This window comes from Rhododendron vialii, chromosome 5a (genome assembly GCF_030253575.1).
Source record: "Rhododendron vialii isolate Sample 1 chromosome 5a, ASM3025357v1".
NCBI lineage: Eukaryota > Viridiplantae > Streptophyta > Magnoliopsida > Ericales > Ericaceae > Rhododendron > Rhododendron vialii.
The window spans coordinates 8,277,324-8,294,661 of NC_080561.1; the positions used below are offsets into that span (position 1 = coordinate 8,277,324).

General features: G+C 37.9%; 1 protein-coding gene across 3 annotated transcripts; it reads right to left on the reverse strand.

The window, feature by feature from the left end:
• Window positions 1-800: 800 nt before the first annotated feature.
• On the reverse strand, window positions 801-13,985 carry LOC131325170 (chromatin remodeling protein EBS-like). Of its 3 annotated transcripts, XM_058357264.1 has the most exons (6): window positions 13,754-13,985; window positions 13,307-13,652; window positions 11,780-11,848; window positions 10,164-10,299; window positions 5,993-6,038; window positions 4,040-5,823 (listed from the first exon to the last, which is right to left on the reverse strand). In XM_058357264.1, the coding sequence occupies exons 1-6, from the start codon at window positions 13,824-13,826 to the stop codon at window positions 5,753-5,755; spliced, it is 741 nt and encodes a 246-aa protein (XP_058213247.1). In that variant the 5' UTR covers window positions 13,827-13,985; the 3' UTR covers window positions 4,040-5,752. The 3 variants fall into 3 exon arrangements, with proteins under 3 accessions (XP_058213248.1, XP_058213246.1, XP_058213247.1); XM_058357265.1 differs by lacking the exons at window positions 4,040-5,823; window positions 5,993-6,038 and adding an exon at window positions 801-1,144 and having other exon boundaries at window positions 13,754-13,970; XM_058357263.1 differs by lacking the exons at window positions 4,040-5,823; window positions 5,993-6,038 and adding an exon at window positions 1,186-1,447 and having other exon boundaries at window positions 13,754-13,976.
• Between the last annotated feature and the right edge of the window lie 3,353 nt (window positions 13,986-17,338).

Here is a 17,338-nt window from a genome sequence, read left to right on the forward strand (position 1 = left end):
CGAGACGCATCAATAACCTATAAAAATTTGGCACAAAGTTAACAAATGAGAAAAAAATTCAAATAAGGACAATTTTCAAATTTAAGTTAAGTTCAAAAGAACGCAGTTTGTAAGAAAAAAGTGTGCAACACTAGGTTGCAACCCATTTGACACAATTATCTGAAAATCAATACAATTATTTGAAAATCAATGCATTTCGATATCATATTTTGATATCCGATCCATGTGATTTTTGACGTTGTCAATGTTTTTGACGAACTCAAAAAATGAACGATTTCGATCACAGAATCATTATTGTGGGTCCAAGAAGGACCCACAAATGGTTCAAAACTATACCTGACTGGTTGCATCCCAGGACTGGACGAGATCCTCCCCACGCATTAGGTGGATTCATTCGCTCAGATTTCAGGACACAAACTACTCATAGAGAGTCTGGTCAACATCATAACCTGAGTTTCTGTTTTCAAAATTTTACTACACCGGAATCCAATTTTAAGAACAAAATGACTTGATCATTTCTTAACTCATTTTTCAGTTCACATGATCTTTGAAAAATGAAAACATCTTTCAATTGATCTACAAAACAAGTTCCAAAAAATCGTCAGATCAAACAACTTCATAAAAGTGTTTCTGCACAACTGGCAACCAAAAAGTTGGCGAGTTCAAAATGTGAGAAAATTTGTTTTGGTAATTGGTGAGCCATATTCAGCCCACAAGGCCGACGGAGCGATGCAAGCTCCTTCTGAATGGCCGTTTCAGGTGAGTTGAAAACGCTGCAAACATAAGAAAGACACTTCATCTTTTGCTGGGAAGAGAAAATCATTCTAGATAACAATGTACAGGTAACGTTCGTCAAAAAACAATGTACAGGTAACCGTAGAAGTGGGGAAAAGATCGAGAAACAAGGGAGATTTTATATTACATAATTACAGACAATCAAACACATCCTTGACTTTTGAAAGGAAAACCCTCGAACACCAATTAGATATACAAAATGTTTTCAAAACCAGTTTCCCTCTCACATCAGCTCACAAATACTGTTGCTTGTGACGCAGATACGGCCTCTGTGTTTGCTTGAAGCCAAGTTCACTCCCAACTTATGCACATCTCAACAGTGTTACCTCCGACGGCGTTTTGTATCCACCTGGAATGTCCATCAAACATTCATATCGAGAACTAGTTTTTTTTTTTCTTCATTTATGTTTAGTTAGAAGTAGCAGTAGCAATGATGATCATAAGCATCATTTAAAAAACAATGTTACAATGCTACCCATGAATCCTCACAGGAAAGACATTAGTCATTAGGAAGCTGAGATAACAGATGAAACCTTAGCAACAGTTCAAGGCTGTCTTTGGAGCATGGACTTGCGGAGAGAATTATGGATATTTTAGTTGTCTTCTTACCTTTCCTTGACCTTTTCGTTTTCCTTTCCCCTGCATAAAATCCCTCCACGGGTCCATGAAGCCATGCAGCAACAAGCAAAACCTCAATAACCATAAAACAACAAATCTCCTACCATCAATGAACAGCTAATCACTTCCGAGAGAGCTTAATTCCCCAACCACTTAGGAACCAATTGCTTGGTATACATTCGTCAGCAGTCACCTCATGGTACATCAGGAAAGAGTTTTCAATACCATATCTATACCTCCACTTTTTGATGAAGGGAGAAAGATGACTTTAGAAGGCGAAGAAACCATATCAAATGAAACATTTTTTTTTTGTCAGAAAGTCACCTGAGTTGCCCATTTCAAGAAATGGACAATCTATCTTCAAAGAGGGAAGAAGTTTGGAATAACTGGTATGCCTACATCGTGAAGAAGCCAGAAAGCATATGCCCTTGCACTTGAGAAAAAGATAAGTACACAATTTTGGTCCTACGATACCGATATTTCCTACGTATTGCCGGTATCGGTCAAGCTGTATCACTGAAACTCAAAGGAATCCCAATACCATGATTTAGAACCTTTGAAAATCCTTTAAGTTTAAAAGCACAGACTGATCTTATGTGTGATTTGATATTTGGATAGTACTAGAAGAGCGGACAGATAAATGACAGAGTAACCTGTTACTGCAACTCTGTGAAGACATACATTAGATATTTACCAACATATGGAATCCTTGTTCATATCATTTTTAAGCAATTGGGAGGTTTTTCTATTTCAAGAATCTAAACTCTTCTTCCACTCCATGTGTAACAGTAACTATAATCCACAAATCACTTTTCCTAGTTCCAATTGACCAAAAAATGAGCTGACAATAAATGAATAGAGAAAGTAAACTAATACAGATGACGGGGGCGGAGGGACACAAAGTCACAAACAAACTCTAATCGAGTGAAAATCTCATTGGAGAAAGAAAAGGGGGGAATACTAGCCGCTGCAAACAAGAAACAAGACAAAAAGAGCAACCCTCTGAAGGGACAAGGGTCCCATCTCAGAAACTGTAGGTCGATCAAGAAAAAATTGGTTCATTTTGGCAGGTTTGACCTATTTAGCTTGTTTGGGTTGTAAAAATCTTTTTCCAAGAACAGCTGTAAAAATCTTTTTCCCTTCTCTTTCTTCCAAAATCCCTCATAACTCCAAGATCCAAACAAAGCCTGGACGAGCGATACATCAACTTTTGACGAACGCCCCTTAAGACCATCTTCATAGTCAAACTTGCACAATTGACCCGGAGGAGGAGGAACTTGGGGATGATTTGTGTGCTATGATGCACGGACAAGGACACATAAATTCTAAAAAAATGGGGACACAGACATGGCGGGGGACACGCCACGTGTATATTTATTTATATATTTTTTTTCAAGTTTAAATGGCAAAATATGAACAAAACAAAAAATCCATAGTTCCAATACCATTCAAACAAAATAAGACATCCATAAGTTCAATAAAACCCAATTGAAAAATTACAGTTTGACCCTTAATTTTTTAAAAAAATTACAGTTTGAGCCCCCAAAAATTTAAAAAAATTGCACTTTGACCTCGTGTCCCTAGTAAAAATTTAAATTAAATTATTGGACATGCCACCTGGCATGTGGGACACGTGTCTGACACTGCAATACATCGACCTATAGAGGTGTCGGTGCTTCATAGTTTGTGTGGTTAAACAAGGAGGGTCAACACTAAGCCCATAAATGTCATATAAGCCTGAAAAACCCAAGCTCAATCTATCACGAATTTAGCATATTGTCAACTAGCAAATACAATGCAGGTTTATTGCACACGACTATTAAGATTTGACAACACTAAGGAAACACATTTCCACTTCATGTGTTCATCGTCTATACAGTAAGCACTATGCAAGGCTTAAATTGACAAGCCAAAGTTGTAATGATGGCCAATGAAAGCTTATGTCTAAATCACTAGTAAAAAAGCCATCCATACACTCTACACATTAGCTTTTGCTTCTTGTTTCACTCATTGCACACAAAATGTCAAACCAAAACACTCTTCACTAGGATTTTTCCAACCATGTTTGCATGGAGGTGGGAGTAGAGTGAGTTTTGGGATCATATGTGGTCTGCGGGAGAGCGGTTACGCGACGCCCGCCCTTTTTCAGGTTGGCAACTAATAGGGGGTGAAGGTGGCGGGGTGAAGGTGGCGGACTACAAAAATGAGTAGCCTTGTTAGGAATGGATGAGTTACTAGCATTGTTAGGAAGGCTTTATGGCATCGGCGTCTCCGGTATGGGCGAGGATGGCTTGAGATGGAGACCTTCAACCACAGGGGCTTTTAGGTGAAATCCTATTATCGGACGCTAAGGGGCAAGTCGGTCTCGGATTTCCCCTGGAAGGCTATTTGGGTTACTCGCTACGTAGCACGGACACAGATATGAACTCGGACATGGATACAGACATGAGATTTCTTAAGGGGGAACGTACGCAGCAAGAGACATGGCAAAAATAAATAATATTTATTGCATACAAGTGAAAATATGGTTAGGTGCAGTGTTTAAATGGCGAAAGACGCACCAGTCCCCTGGGGCTTTTGCGCAAGGTGCGGTGCGCACTTTATTGATGCGAAACACAAATTATTATTTTTTTCTTTCGCAGTGAGGCAAATTTTATTAGAACAAGTTTTCAACACAAACACACACTTGTAAAACTTTCAAATGTCATAGAACATAACATGTCAATGGTTAAACGTACTAAACACAACATATCATCCATGAAAAGCTAACATAATAATGTTTAGCCTTAGACATAAACATAAGGATTAAAGGCAATAAAATCTAGAGGCGGCATACAGAGACGTGGAAGGGACAGAAATTTCGATTTCGATTTTCTACAGCCTAACTAATATGAAATTTTGATTTTCTATTATGGAAGGGACAGAAAAAATAAAATAAAACAGAGACGTGGGAGGAGGAGAAGAAGAAGAAGGAAAAAAAAAAAAAACAGAAACGTGAGAAGAAGAAGAAGAAGAAGAAGAGGAGCAAAAGCTGCTCTGCTGGGTATGATTGATTAGGGTTGAAATCGACTTAAAAGAAAGAATTATTCAGTGCATCACGAACATGTTATGTATGGGTGAGAGCCGTCAGATTTGATTTTTGGCTCACTGATGAAAGGCGATCGCCTTAGCGCCTTTCGCGCGCCTTAGGGTTCGGCGCTATAGCCCACATCTTTGAAAGCGCATGCCTTGCGCCATAGCGCGCACTTTTTAAAACACTAAGGCGTATAAGCTTGAAGATTCAATATTTATAGCAAGCATCATATATATACATTGTAAAACAAAATATTTATTCCAAAATATTTGAGGCAATTACACATTTACCCCCCAAAATTTTAAAATTTTCTTTGCATATTTAACTCTTGCTATGTCCATCCCATGTCTCCCCCTAAAAAAGTTAATTAAATTTATTGGACACGCCATATGTATTTTTCCGTGGCCCCCGCATGTCTCCTTGTCGGACACGGGGACATGCCAACCTCTAGGAGTGTCTGTGCTACATAGGTTACTGGTGCGCCGTCTAAGGTCTTTTTTTACATGGTTGCAACTAAAAATAAAATCCTAACAATTGACATTCTTATTCGGCATAAGATGGTGATGGTTAATTGGTGTTGCATGTGTCTGCAGGATGGTGATCGTTGTTCATTGTTCTATAGCTAGGGAGTTATGGTCTTCAGCCCACATGGTTTGGCATCTATTGTGTTTTCTTGGTATCTGTGAAAGATGTTCTTAAAGGTTGGAGTGGGGCTCGAGTTGGGAAAAAAAGAAGAAAGATTCCCATTGTGCGTGATGTAGATTATATGGAGAGAAAGGAACAAAAGGCTTTTTTATGGCGGGCACAGTTCTGTGCAGGCTTAGAGTATTTTGGTTTATTTTTTGTGTATAGTTGAGAAGACAAAAGAAGGAAGCCCTTCTTGATTGTGGTCCGTAGCAGTGGTTAGGGCCTTTTTGCCAATGGCCTATCTTTTTGTACTCGGTTGGCATCGGGCATTCCCTTTATGCCTATATTTTTTTTTATAAAAAAAAATCTATCACCCCGAGGATTAAAACTAAATAAAGGGCCAGACTTTCCACCAACCAATTTAGAATCCATTCATTTAAAGGCGAAAGGGGCCAAACTCGGTGTGAAACAAAATATATCTAAATTGTAGCAACTGTGAGAGTTTAGAGAGAGAATAATGTTAACAAGAAGGTCCAGAAGAGCCTAATAACATGACTTAATTTAAAAACCAAAAAAAATACTAATAAGATTACTTAATTAAAAGAAGTTCTAGAATAGCCTTCTCTTCATTAAGTGCCTTCAATGTTCATGAAGATAATCAGATTTGGTTATCTTCTCGAACAGGTCCTTCAGTAATTTTGTGACATAATCTGCATGGAAAAGATGCACTATTAGTTACCAAGTTGTAGATTAACCTTGGCTGAAGTGTGCTAGTATATTTGAAAAAAAGTAGCAAAGCCTATGAAAGCAAATTAGGAAGTTGAAATTTCATAGCATAGGAAGTTGAAATCTCATGTCAAATTTTGATTCTTAATCTACCTTTCTTTGAGGAGGCTAAGATTTCCTCCCCACCAGCTCTGCAGAGCTGCAACATTCAAAATTTTAGTTAGTGTACAAGCAACAAGGATATAAGTTAGTTTACAACAAAAGCAAGGATGGCCTATACAAGGACTTTAAAGTAATCTACTAACAAAGTTTGGGATTGAGAGCATTGCCCCAAAGCATTTTATGTGGGTTCTTTCTGGAAGAAAAAACTCGAAGATTTAAGGTACTAGAAACCAACAAATAGAATATGTTGTTTTGTGACTTTTTCTAAGTACTCTTAACTCACAATATGGGGTAGCATGACTCAGCAAGTAACACGGTCCGTTTGAATATTTGCTGCTACGCCGGGTAGGAACATGTAGCCTTCATGGCCCCATTTGCCTCCCCATGTATTCCTCATAATCCATACAGGTTCATCCAGATAGAAACCATAACCTACCAGCAATCCAGATGCCTCCTTATTGCTTTTGGGTCAGGGTTATACTATGGGTTGGGGTGATACCATGGAGGACGATAGATGCCCTATAATCATTGTATAAGTTCAAATAAGTGCATGTTAATTCGTTGGTAGAGGTAAATTGATTTTTTAGCCAGGTTGGAACAAACAGTCTTTATAAAGGGATAAGCCAACTAAAAAAAAATCAATTTACCTCTACCAACAAATGAACATGCACTTATTTGAACGTATACAATAATTATAGGGCATCTATTGTCCTCCATGGTATCACCCTAACCCACAGTATAACCCCGACCCAAAAGCAATAAGGAGACATTCTGGATTGCTGGTAGGTTATGGTTCCTATCTGGATGAACTTGTGTGGATTATGAGGAATACATGGGGACGCAAATGGGGCAATGAAGGCTGCATGTTCCTACCCCGGCATAGCAACAAATATTCAGACGGACAGTGTCATGCTGCTTGCTGAGTCATGCTACCCCATATTGTGAGTTAAAGAGTACTTGGAAAAAGTCACAAAACAACATATTCTATTTGTTGGTTTCTAGTACCTTAAATTTTCTCCAGGAAGAACCCACATAAAATGCTTTGGGGCAATGCTCTCAATCTCAAACTTCGTAAGTAGATTAGATTAAAGTCCTTGTAAAGGCCATCTTTGCTTTTGTTGTAAACTAACTTAAATCCTTGCTGCTTGTACACTAACTAAAATTTTGAATGTTGCAGCTCTGCAGAGCTGGTGGGGAGGAAATAGATTAAGAATCAAAATTTGACATGAGATTTCAACCTCCTATGCTATGAAATTTCAACTTTCGCTTTCATAGGCTTTGCTACTTTTTTTTCCAAATATACTAGCACATAAACTTCAGCCAAGGTTAATCTACAACTTAACTAATAGTATACAAAAAATAAACAAAAATACTCTAAGCCTGTACACAACTGTGCCCGCCATCAAAAAGCCTTTTGTTCCTTTCTCTCCATATAATCTACATCACGCACAATGTGATGAGCACCCATATCTTTCTTCTTTTTTTCCCAACTCGAGCCCCACCCCAACCTTTAAGAATCTCTTTCACAGATACCGGAAAAACACAATAGATGCCAAACCATGTGAGAGCTGAAGGCCATAACTCCATAGCTATTGAACAATGAACAAGCAGGTGACCAATCGACTCACCACCCCGCACACACATGCAACACCAATTAACCATCACCATCTTACGCCGAATAAGATTGTCAATTGTTAGGATATTATTTTTAGTCGCAACCATACAAAAAAATGACGACCTTAGACGGCGCACCAGTAGCCTATGTAGCATAGACACTCCTAGAGGCCGACTTGTTCCCGTGTCTGACAAGGAGACACGCGGGGGACACTACAAAATACGTATGGGACATGCCATGATAAATTTAATTAACTTTTTTAGGGGGAGACATGGCAGGGACACGCGATGGGCATATGGGGACATGACAAGAGTTAAATATGCAAACAAAAATTTAAAATTTGGGGGGGTAAATGTGTAATTGCCTCAAATATTTTGGAATAAATATTTTGTTTTACAATGTATATATGATGCTTGCTATAAATATGAATCTTCAAGCTTATACACCTAACTATATTTTCACTCGTATGCAATAAATATTATTTATTTATTTATTTTTGCCGTGTCCCCAGCTCTGTACGTGTTCCCTTAAAAAATCGCATTCCTAACAATACTAGTAACTCATCCTTTCCTAACAAGGCTACTCATCCATCTCCCAATCTTGTACCTCTCTTCAAAGAGTGAGATCCCACAATACCACATTCCCTCATTTTTGTAGTCCGCCACCTTCGCCCCCTATCAGTTGCCAACCTGAAAAAGGGTGGGCGTCGTGTAACCGCTCTCCCGCAGACCACATATGATCCCAAACTCACTCTACTCCCACCTCCATGCAAACATGGTTCAAGAGGAAGTATCCCCATACCTGAAGTATGTTAAATAACTTCCCATCTATTTCTAACTTCCAATGAATGGAGCCATATTAAAAATCTTGTATTGCCACTTGCTGATCTCAACACGTTAGTTGTAGACTTGTAGCCATCACCTAAATCTGGACTGGCTTTATAAATTTGACCATTAAGTTGACATGTATTTGAAAATAAAACATGACCTCTTAACAGTCATGCATTCCGTACTGGATGTGAGGTTGCAATATGGGCACAAGCTAGTTTATGTGGAACTCTCTTGTTAAGCACATGTATGCCCAGACCATGGTTTCAAAAAACGGCTGTTACGTAACACAACGGCCATTATGAAACGGGATTTCAACGGGTCGATACGGTAACACTTATGAATAACGGTGTTACGGGAAATCATGTGGGTAATGGCGGTAACCTAACGGGAATCGGTGCATAACGGCCGTTATGCCCCGTTTCGCAGTTTCAGTCGACAACTGGGTCTGGGAAGAAAAAAACTTCAAATGCATAGCTTTGAAGGGGGAAAAAAACTTCGAATACATAGCTTTGAAGGGGAGAAAAAACTTCGAACACATATCACCTTAGCCAAATAGCTTCGATTTAGGCGAAAATAAGGAAGAAACAGCTTCGATTTCAACTACTTCTTCAACTTCGGCTTCATTTTCACATTCTTCTTCGATTTGGACTCCTCGGAAGGTAATTTCTCTTCTTTGGCTTTGATTTTGAATGTATAGGCTGGGATTAATGTTCTTTTCTGATGGATTAGGGTTTTTTGGGGGTTTGATTGAAGGTCTGAGACTAAGTAGTCGTCGAAGAACATGACTGTAGAGTTGTCGACTGGTGTGGTAAGTGGCTGTGCAAAAAGTATACGTGTATGTAGGGCTGTTTAATGAATGGAAATTTTATTGTGTGAGTTGCGTAAAAACAATAGTGTACCCATTAGTTTAGATTTGTTTTAGACACTTCTAGTAATTTCTTTATTAGACGTATGTAGTGATATTTAATGAATGAGATTTTATAGGGTGTGTTGTGTACCCATTAATTTAGAATTATTTTTCTAATGTATATTTTTTCTTGACATTGTAATTAAGAGGGTGAGTGTGACAGAATTTTTTGAAAATTAGAGTTTTTCTTTGATAAGAAAATTAAAGAGATTTGGGATAAATAACTAAAATATAAAATCCTAATGGCTAAAAATAAAGGGATTTGCATACATATCTATCATAGTACCAATCCTAGTTTGTTAGATACTGAAAATTTATCCCTTACAAAATATCAGCATTAAGCGCCTCAAAATGCGACTTTTGATCCAATCTTATTAACAAAGCTACTTCTAAAAGTCAAATATTAGTAAGATATCGCTAAAAACATCCAATTTTTTCAAAAATAAGGTTAGAACATGTGTATTAAATTTTTTTTTAGCATTTGCTATTGCTTTAAAAAAATTCACGACTACGGTCTCCGATTCCCGTTACACAGTGATCGATACTCCCGATACCCCTTACTCACGACGGCGACCGTTACGCTGACCGCAACCGCGATTTAAAACCATGGCCCAGACATATAGTTATTATATTGCTCATTCATCTAGAAAGATCATAAAACCAACCCATATTTTAGAAGAAGAAACAAGATGCACACAAAAAATTACATAAGATTTGCGGGAGGACATGCAAGTAAGCTTCATTAAGAAAAATACGAAATAACTAGGACAAGATAGAAATTTCTGTTTTTACCCAGCGGAGAGTAGTTACCTTCGTATCTGTTTTCCTGGACGTAGCATGAGAGTTTTGCAGCTTCTTTTTATCTCCAGATGAACAATTTAGGCAATAGAAGTGGTCAAGTTTTCTGGCTTCCTCTGGGGTCATGTCAATACAAGTTGGGTGGAACCTATAGTAAAAGCAACATAGGAAGACTGTGTTTGTTTAAAATCTATAACTAACAAGAGTTGCAACATATTCTCAGTAGATTGAATATATGTGATGGGAAATGTTTGGTTTCAAACATGCTATAACAATGGACAAACATAAATCATGTTAGGATCATGCCTTCATTCTAGCACAGAGACTAGGCTCCAGTTGTAACGACCTGACCCGGTTGACCATGGACCCCCTTTTGGCCCAAACACTTGGCCTGAAAAGGTATACCTAAGAAGGTACCATGTAGCCTAGGTGGGTGTTAATATACCACATGAGGCTTTAGCTCCCAATAAATGTGGGACTAACCGCTCTCAAACCCCCAAATCCGGGGTATTACAATCTTCCCACCTTAGGGATGCAACGTCCTCGTTGCATAGTCCCAACAACCTCACCTGGTGTCTATGGTGGCACATCCTACCCAATTGCAAATAACATGGGAGAAATTAATACTTTTGTGCACAACAATCAACATGAACAAATGGTGCCAGCAAAGAACCTTTGTTTTATTTCTTTCCCTTTCCAATGTTTTCACCATTGAACCTCTTGTATTAGGAAAGGTTAACACTCATAAGGTGTAAAGCCACACCAAGCTTTAAATCTATATGCCCCTTGGCAATTTAAAAAAAAAAAGTTTTGAAAACCACTAGCTAACTAGGTCGAGAAGGGCAGCTCGAATTCAGTTGATTCCTTAACCCATAGTTGGGGTTCAATCCTCTGGAGGCAAAAAACTAGCTGAGTGGTGTGTGCTTCAAGGCACCTTTCTAAATGAAAATTAGTCTACTTCTGAAACATTACATCCTGAAATTGAATGGATCGGGATATCAAAAGGAGAATTATTTAACATAAATGGAGAAATCTCCAAATTTTGGACCATCCAAATTGGGCCAAGCCAATTTTAGACCACAAACATACCTCTAGGGGCAGGTTTTGCCCGCAATACTAAATAGGTTTCCTGTAGTTAAACAAAACAATAGTTATTTGTCTTCCATTTCTCTAGCTTTTCATCCTTCTTTGTTTTGTCTTGGGTAAGAAGAGCACCCTAGGCTCAATCACTTGTCTAATGGTGTTTTAGTCAGTACATGACAGCTTTGATAGTTCACCGTTCACTAAGGTTGCAACTACTAACAATTCTCATTTTACCCCTCATTCCCAGCTCAACTGAAAGTCGCCATGACTTCCATGAGCAAAATACAAGGCATATAATTTGTTCGATTTTCCATGGCACAAACAAGTTGTTGAGCAGTTTATCTACGTCGTTGTTTTCTTGCTTATTTCTAATAGACAAGCACAACAGATCACACAACAATGTTTATACAACTGAGATAGTTATATACTTAGAACTTATCAACCTGCCTACTCTTAGCAAGGAATGTTCTTCCATCCACCAAACAGAACACAAAATACTAAAAATGCTTTGCTCACAATAATGAATACGAAACCAACCAACTTACCAATCTGCGCAACCTTCACATTGGACCATTAGATCATCAGGGTTGTAGGGCATCTCACACTTACAGTACCTGCGGAGTAAAGATAAAACCAGAACACTCAAACTACTGAAATACATATCAACAATGTTTCGCAACAATGAATACCAAAATAATGAAAGTTGTCCATTTATCATACACATATATACACACACACACAATACCAAATTCAGTGCCATAAGTAATAACTACATGGGTCATGCAAAGGACTGCCTAGGCCAGTGGTTAAGGTTAACGTGAGGATAAAGCCAAAAGGCCCAAAATATTCACAACACCAGCGCATTTTTCGTGTGTTCTCCTCAACAATTACCTATTTCCATACACATTTCACATATCATGCTACATTTGGAACAGATACATCAGTCCGCATTAGCATTTTTCGTCCTCTTATAAATAAGGTCACCCAAATATCCCATGGCAACTGAAGTCTCGCCAATCTACAGCGTATAATTCGAGGTTAAATTGCACCAAATTCACATGCAGGTAACAATAACAAGTTAAAATAGCCTAAAATCCAGGTTTTAAAATGCCAAACCTTGACATAAAAGGAAACCAGAATCCTATCCTAGCAACCAGTAAAATTCACAAGCAAAGACCAATGACTTCCAATTTGAATCCACTATAGATATATCACACAACAAATTTCCCCTAAAAACTCCATGTAAGAGTATCTCCGGCCCTTACCCTTTTTTTTCACTTAAACTAAAAACTTGAGTAAAAACAACTCAAAACCAACTCCACTACTCGACTAGAACTTACCTCATAATAAGTTTAATTCTAAAATCAAGGGAGACTCTTGCCTCACTCAAATTTTCGAAGGGTATTTTGCGCCTCGGTAATTTACAGCTATGCCATTAATGAAGCTTTTACTCAAATTTATGCTTAAGACTTTGTTTGGAATGTTTTGAAAAGTAGGGGAAGAGGAGAGAAAAAGTTAAGAATGAAAATGAAAGTAATACACACGGAAAATATTACTGCGCTGAATAGTCTATTTTGCCCCATTTTCCGTTCTTTTCTCTCCCAAACCAAAAAGGGGAATGATAAATTTTTTAATCTTTCTTTTCTTTCCTCTTCATTTCCCTACATTCCAAACAAAGCCTAAATTTAGGTTTGTCTATTGTAGTCCTTCATACTTCATATCAAATGAAGCTTTTACAAACCCCAAGGGGTTGACAGTCTCAGGTCTTAGGGGTTGCTTCGTCCTAAGGTCTCAGGTTTGAAACCTCTAAGGCATTATAAACTCCTTTTGACCAGTCCATATATATAGAGCTTTGCTCTGGCTTTAATTGGCACCCCACAAGTGGGCAGTGGGATTAGTCCCACGGTTAGTCGAGGTGCGCCCGGGCACCCAAAAAAATGAAACTTTTACTAAAATATTTGCCGAGTAAAGTATAGGGAAAGAATGGAGATGCTCTTAAACATATCAATTGAAGTTCAAATTGATCATTTAAGAAAAAACACGAAACTTTTCGGAGATCGAAATCGACTTACACGGCAACTCTATCGGGATCGAAAGCACCAGTGGACGAGTTGTACTCAAAACGGCAGAAGAAGTCCTCGTTCCCGACCGCATCGAGCTTCGTGTACCCCTTGAAGGTGTGCACCGTGCACTTCCCCTCGATCGTATCAGCGCTCTGCAGGTCATAATGATCAGACAAAAACAACTCCTTCGAACCGTGGAACTGCCGCCGGCCTCCGATCGACTCCTCCGGCCGGTAGTACCACCGGACGTGAACCCTAACGTTGGCGCCCCTGCTGTCGCCCTCGATCGTCTCCACCCGCGCCACGTACGACGGCTTCGAGGAGTCCGAGGGGCGCATTAGAACGCAGTCACCGGCTACCGGACACGTCATGGTTAGAATTTTTGTCGATGATTTTGTTGAGAGAGAGAGAGAGAGAGAGGGGGGGGAGAGAGAGGAGAGAGAGAGGGGGGATTACCTCGGATGATTTTGTTGATGGATTTGACAGTGAAGGAGTCTAGGTTGCGTCTGGTAGCGCGGGCTTTGGCCATGGACTGGAGGAAGAGTACAAGGAGAGCATGCACGGACAAGTTTAGAGAGAGAGAGAGAGAGAGAGAGAGAGATTGAAGAAGGAGAGAGAAGGATATGAGAGGATTCTCTGGAGAAGAAAGACTTGATCCGGTGTTTCGCGAGTTTACGGTAGGACTTCAGCCTCAGTTGCAAACCAGCTGAGCCAAGCTCTTAAAGCTTCTTTGCTAACCGAGTCGAACTTTTGAGTATTGAAGTCAACTTGTTTACTAACCGAGTCTAAAGCTCAGTTTGAATTTGGCTTGATTACTGAAAGAGTCGATTTGAGCCATAAGCTATTCGTAAGCAGCCCAGTTCCTCTGCAGCATGAGAGATGTAATGGATGGTGTAGTGGAACGAGGTAGTATACGTAACATTCAGGTGATTTTAGGAAGGCAAGCAGGAAATAAATTTCCTAAAAAATAAAGTGAAGGAAAAAGAGAAGGAAAATTGAAGTGTTATGTTGCTAAAGGGTTTTACATGGAAATTAAACACATTGTCAATTTTGAGATTTTTTTAGCAACATTTTTTTTTTTTACTTTTTGAATAAAGGTACGTTATATATATTCAAAATGTAAATGCTAAATAAAAAAATACTAGACGAAAAACACGTAATATATTTTGTAGGAAAGCATCTTCGAGTGAGTTTCGATGCTTTTCTTGACAATTGAATACTAGAAAAAACTAAATGAAATTTTATTTTCATATCTTTTCTGTACAACTAAACGGGATCTTAGAGTTTAGAAGGACAAAAAAAGAGGTCAAAATACATCTAGAAAATGTTCTGCAAATTTCGAAATACATCAACAGTTGTACTATTTAACAAAAGAAAAGAAAATAAGAGAACTAGAAGTGTAGAAGGGTGTTAAGTTAAAATGATTACAGAGGATGTAAAAGGAAGAAAATTCCTATAATTAACGATGGAGATTTAACTTAAGAGCCCATCGAGAAAATTCCTATAATAATCTTAAACATTCTAGGGAAAATAATTGTCAATGACATGTTTTGATAATTAATACCCGCCAAGAACATGCTGAGAACATTTGTTAATGCTGAAAATGTCATTGACGGATATTAATTATCAAAACAAGTCATGAGCCGTCATTTTCCAAACATTCTATGCTTCAAATTTAATTTTGACCGTTTGACGTGGAATACTTGAACAAAAGGTTTGGTAGTATAATCCTCCATTTTTTACCATTTTTAAAATTTGAAAACGTTAAAATCTAGTACTTGTTAAGCTTTAAATGAGGTTGAAAACTGTAGCATTCGAATAGGGCAAATGTGGATCTGGAATTTTCATGTGGGAGAGCGCTAAGTACAAAGAAAATGTACTCGGAATTTACCTCGAAAAGACAAATCAACGGTACAGATGCACTTCAAAGTGAATCGTACGTTTTCTTTGCATTTATAATTTCCCTTTCATGTGTGTGTTGCATTTTTCTTTAACATTTTTTTAATGCAGTGCCTCGGACAAATTTGCGCGCGCTTCGGACTAATCCCTACAGCTCCTTCTATAGCCGTTTCACTTGCTTACGCGTGGGGTGAGATGACGCCAAGAGTTGTTAATAAAGAGAATCGAATCTAAAACCTTAAGATGAAGCAAACACCTAAATTCCAGATCAAGACTATTTGGCAAAAAAGGGGTCATTTTCTTTACTTTATTGATAATGCAATAAACCTAGCATAAAAGTTGCTATATTTACTTTTTTTCACGTTTTCTTTACTTTATGGAGTCATAGACACAACTAACATTCAATTAAGCATTACGTGCACATCAACAAAATAAAGATTATAAAAATGTACTATGATGGTTGACGAAATTATTCTATCAACGTAGTTATTTGCATATGCTGTCCTCCTTAAATTTTCAATTGACAAAGGTCAAGCTCATCCATCAAAAGACTTTTGAGAGCATCTTCAATGAAAGATATCAAAAGTAACGTGGAGCAAGCAACGGTTCCTTTTGACAGCTAGAACCCATCCAAACCAGCGAAACAAAGTCGCATTTGTTTCGTTTGAAATTAATACTATTATGACCAGCTAAACCAGTTCTTAATTAATTTGTCGTAGAGAAAGGCCATTCACGCCGATCAAAAAATAAAAGCCACTCACTTCATAATCGCAACGTAGAATACAGATAAGCACACACATACATAGTTGAAGTTATGAGATAAACTCGAATTCCTGATACAATTAAGTGGAATTCACATGTATTAAACAATTGTTGTATATTCACACGTAGAGTATTAAAAAATTAGTTTCGTCCGAAGCATTTTGTCAAATCTATATCTCATCATAGTACTATTACGCAATCAAGATCTCCACTTGGCTGTATAGGATGTTACGTATGTTATTTTGGGCACATAGCGTGTGTATTCCGTTCCGCCTGCACAAGGAGTAATTAGGTCCCTTTCAATTTTAAGTTTGTTAACTTATACATTACAATTTTTTGGTTTTGTTCTTATTCAATTTTTTTTGGCGTTTGCTGTTAGTGTTACGCTAAATTTTTTATTTGATATGGGTGAGTAAGGATAAGAGGCATCAGAAAAGTAAAAAATTTAAACTTTTACACAAGTATTTTGAAAAAATTCAAAAGAGAAGCTCAAAAAGTCAGTTTTTGGACTTTTCTCTCGTCATTGTTTATCCATATCACATAAAAGTTTGACGTAAAATTAATAAATGCAATTTTTTTTGAATAAAGACAAAATCATAAAATTATTCTGCATAAGTTAATCACAAGCGTAAACAATAGTTCAGGAGTACCGCCACGTGATATTCCGGATCACTTTACAACCATACGTTTTTGTGGAATCCATACAATTAGGGATAGACCCCATACAATATGAAGTGCTCCGAAATACCATGTGAGAGCAGTCCCGGACTATTGCACAATTTCACTCAAGTGAGACATGAGTGTTTGACTTTAAAAAAGGGTCGATTTTATGTGTCGTCAAGGTGAAGATTTTTTCGAGGTGGCTTTAAATGCAATTGGGAAAAATCAATTGCTCGATGCAAATTTCTACTTTAGGACCATCAAAGCATCCACATCTGAGGAGGCAAAAACCCCAGTGCGCTACTTTTTAATGAGGAAAATGCTGAAAAGTCAGCAACATGCAAAATTTTTATTTTTGCTACAGTTGCTCGCAGCTTTACACGAGCAACTGTTCACAAGTTACATTATATTTTACAGTACTATTTTGTTACGATGTTGTCCCCACCTTCCCTTCTTTTTTTTATTGGTTTGCTGCCTCTCTTTTTTTTTTTCCCCCTAAGAATAAAGAAGTAATATTTTTAATTGAATAATTTTAATATAAAGAGTTTGATGCAGTAGATATTTTGAAAGTTAGTAGCTAAAATAATAATGTGACTTTTTAAGGTGTAATTTGGTCCAAAATATAAAGAGGGTGATGCGAATGCTCTCATGAGTGCAATGTCAATAATCTGAGCCATTCATTTGAAGAGCTCGTCAATGAAGTAAAATTTGTCTACTCTA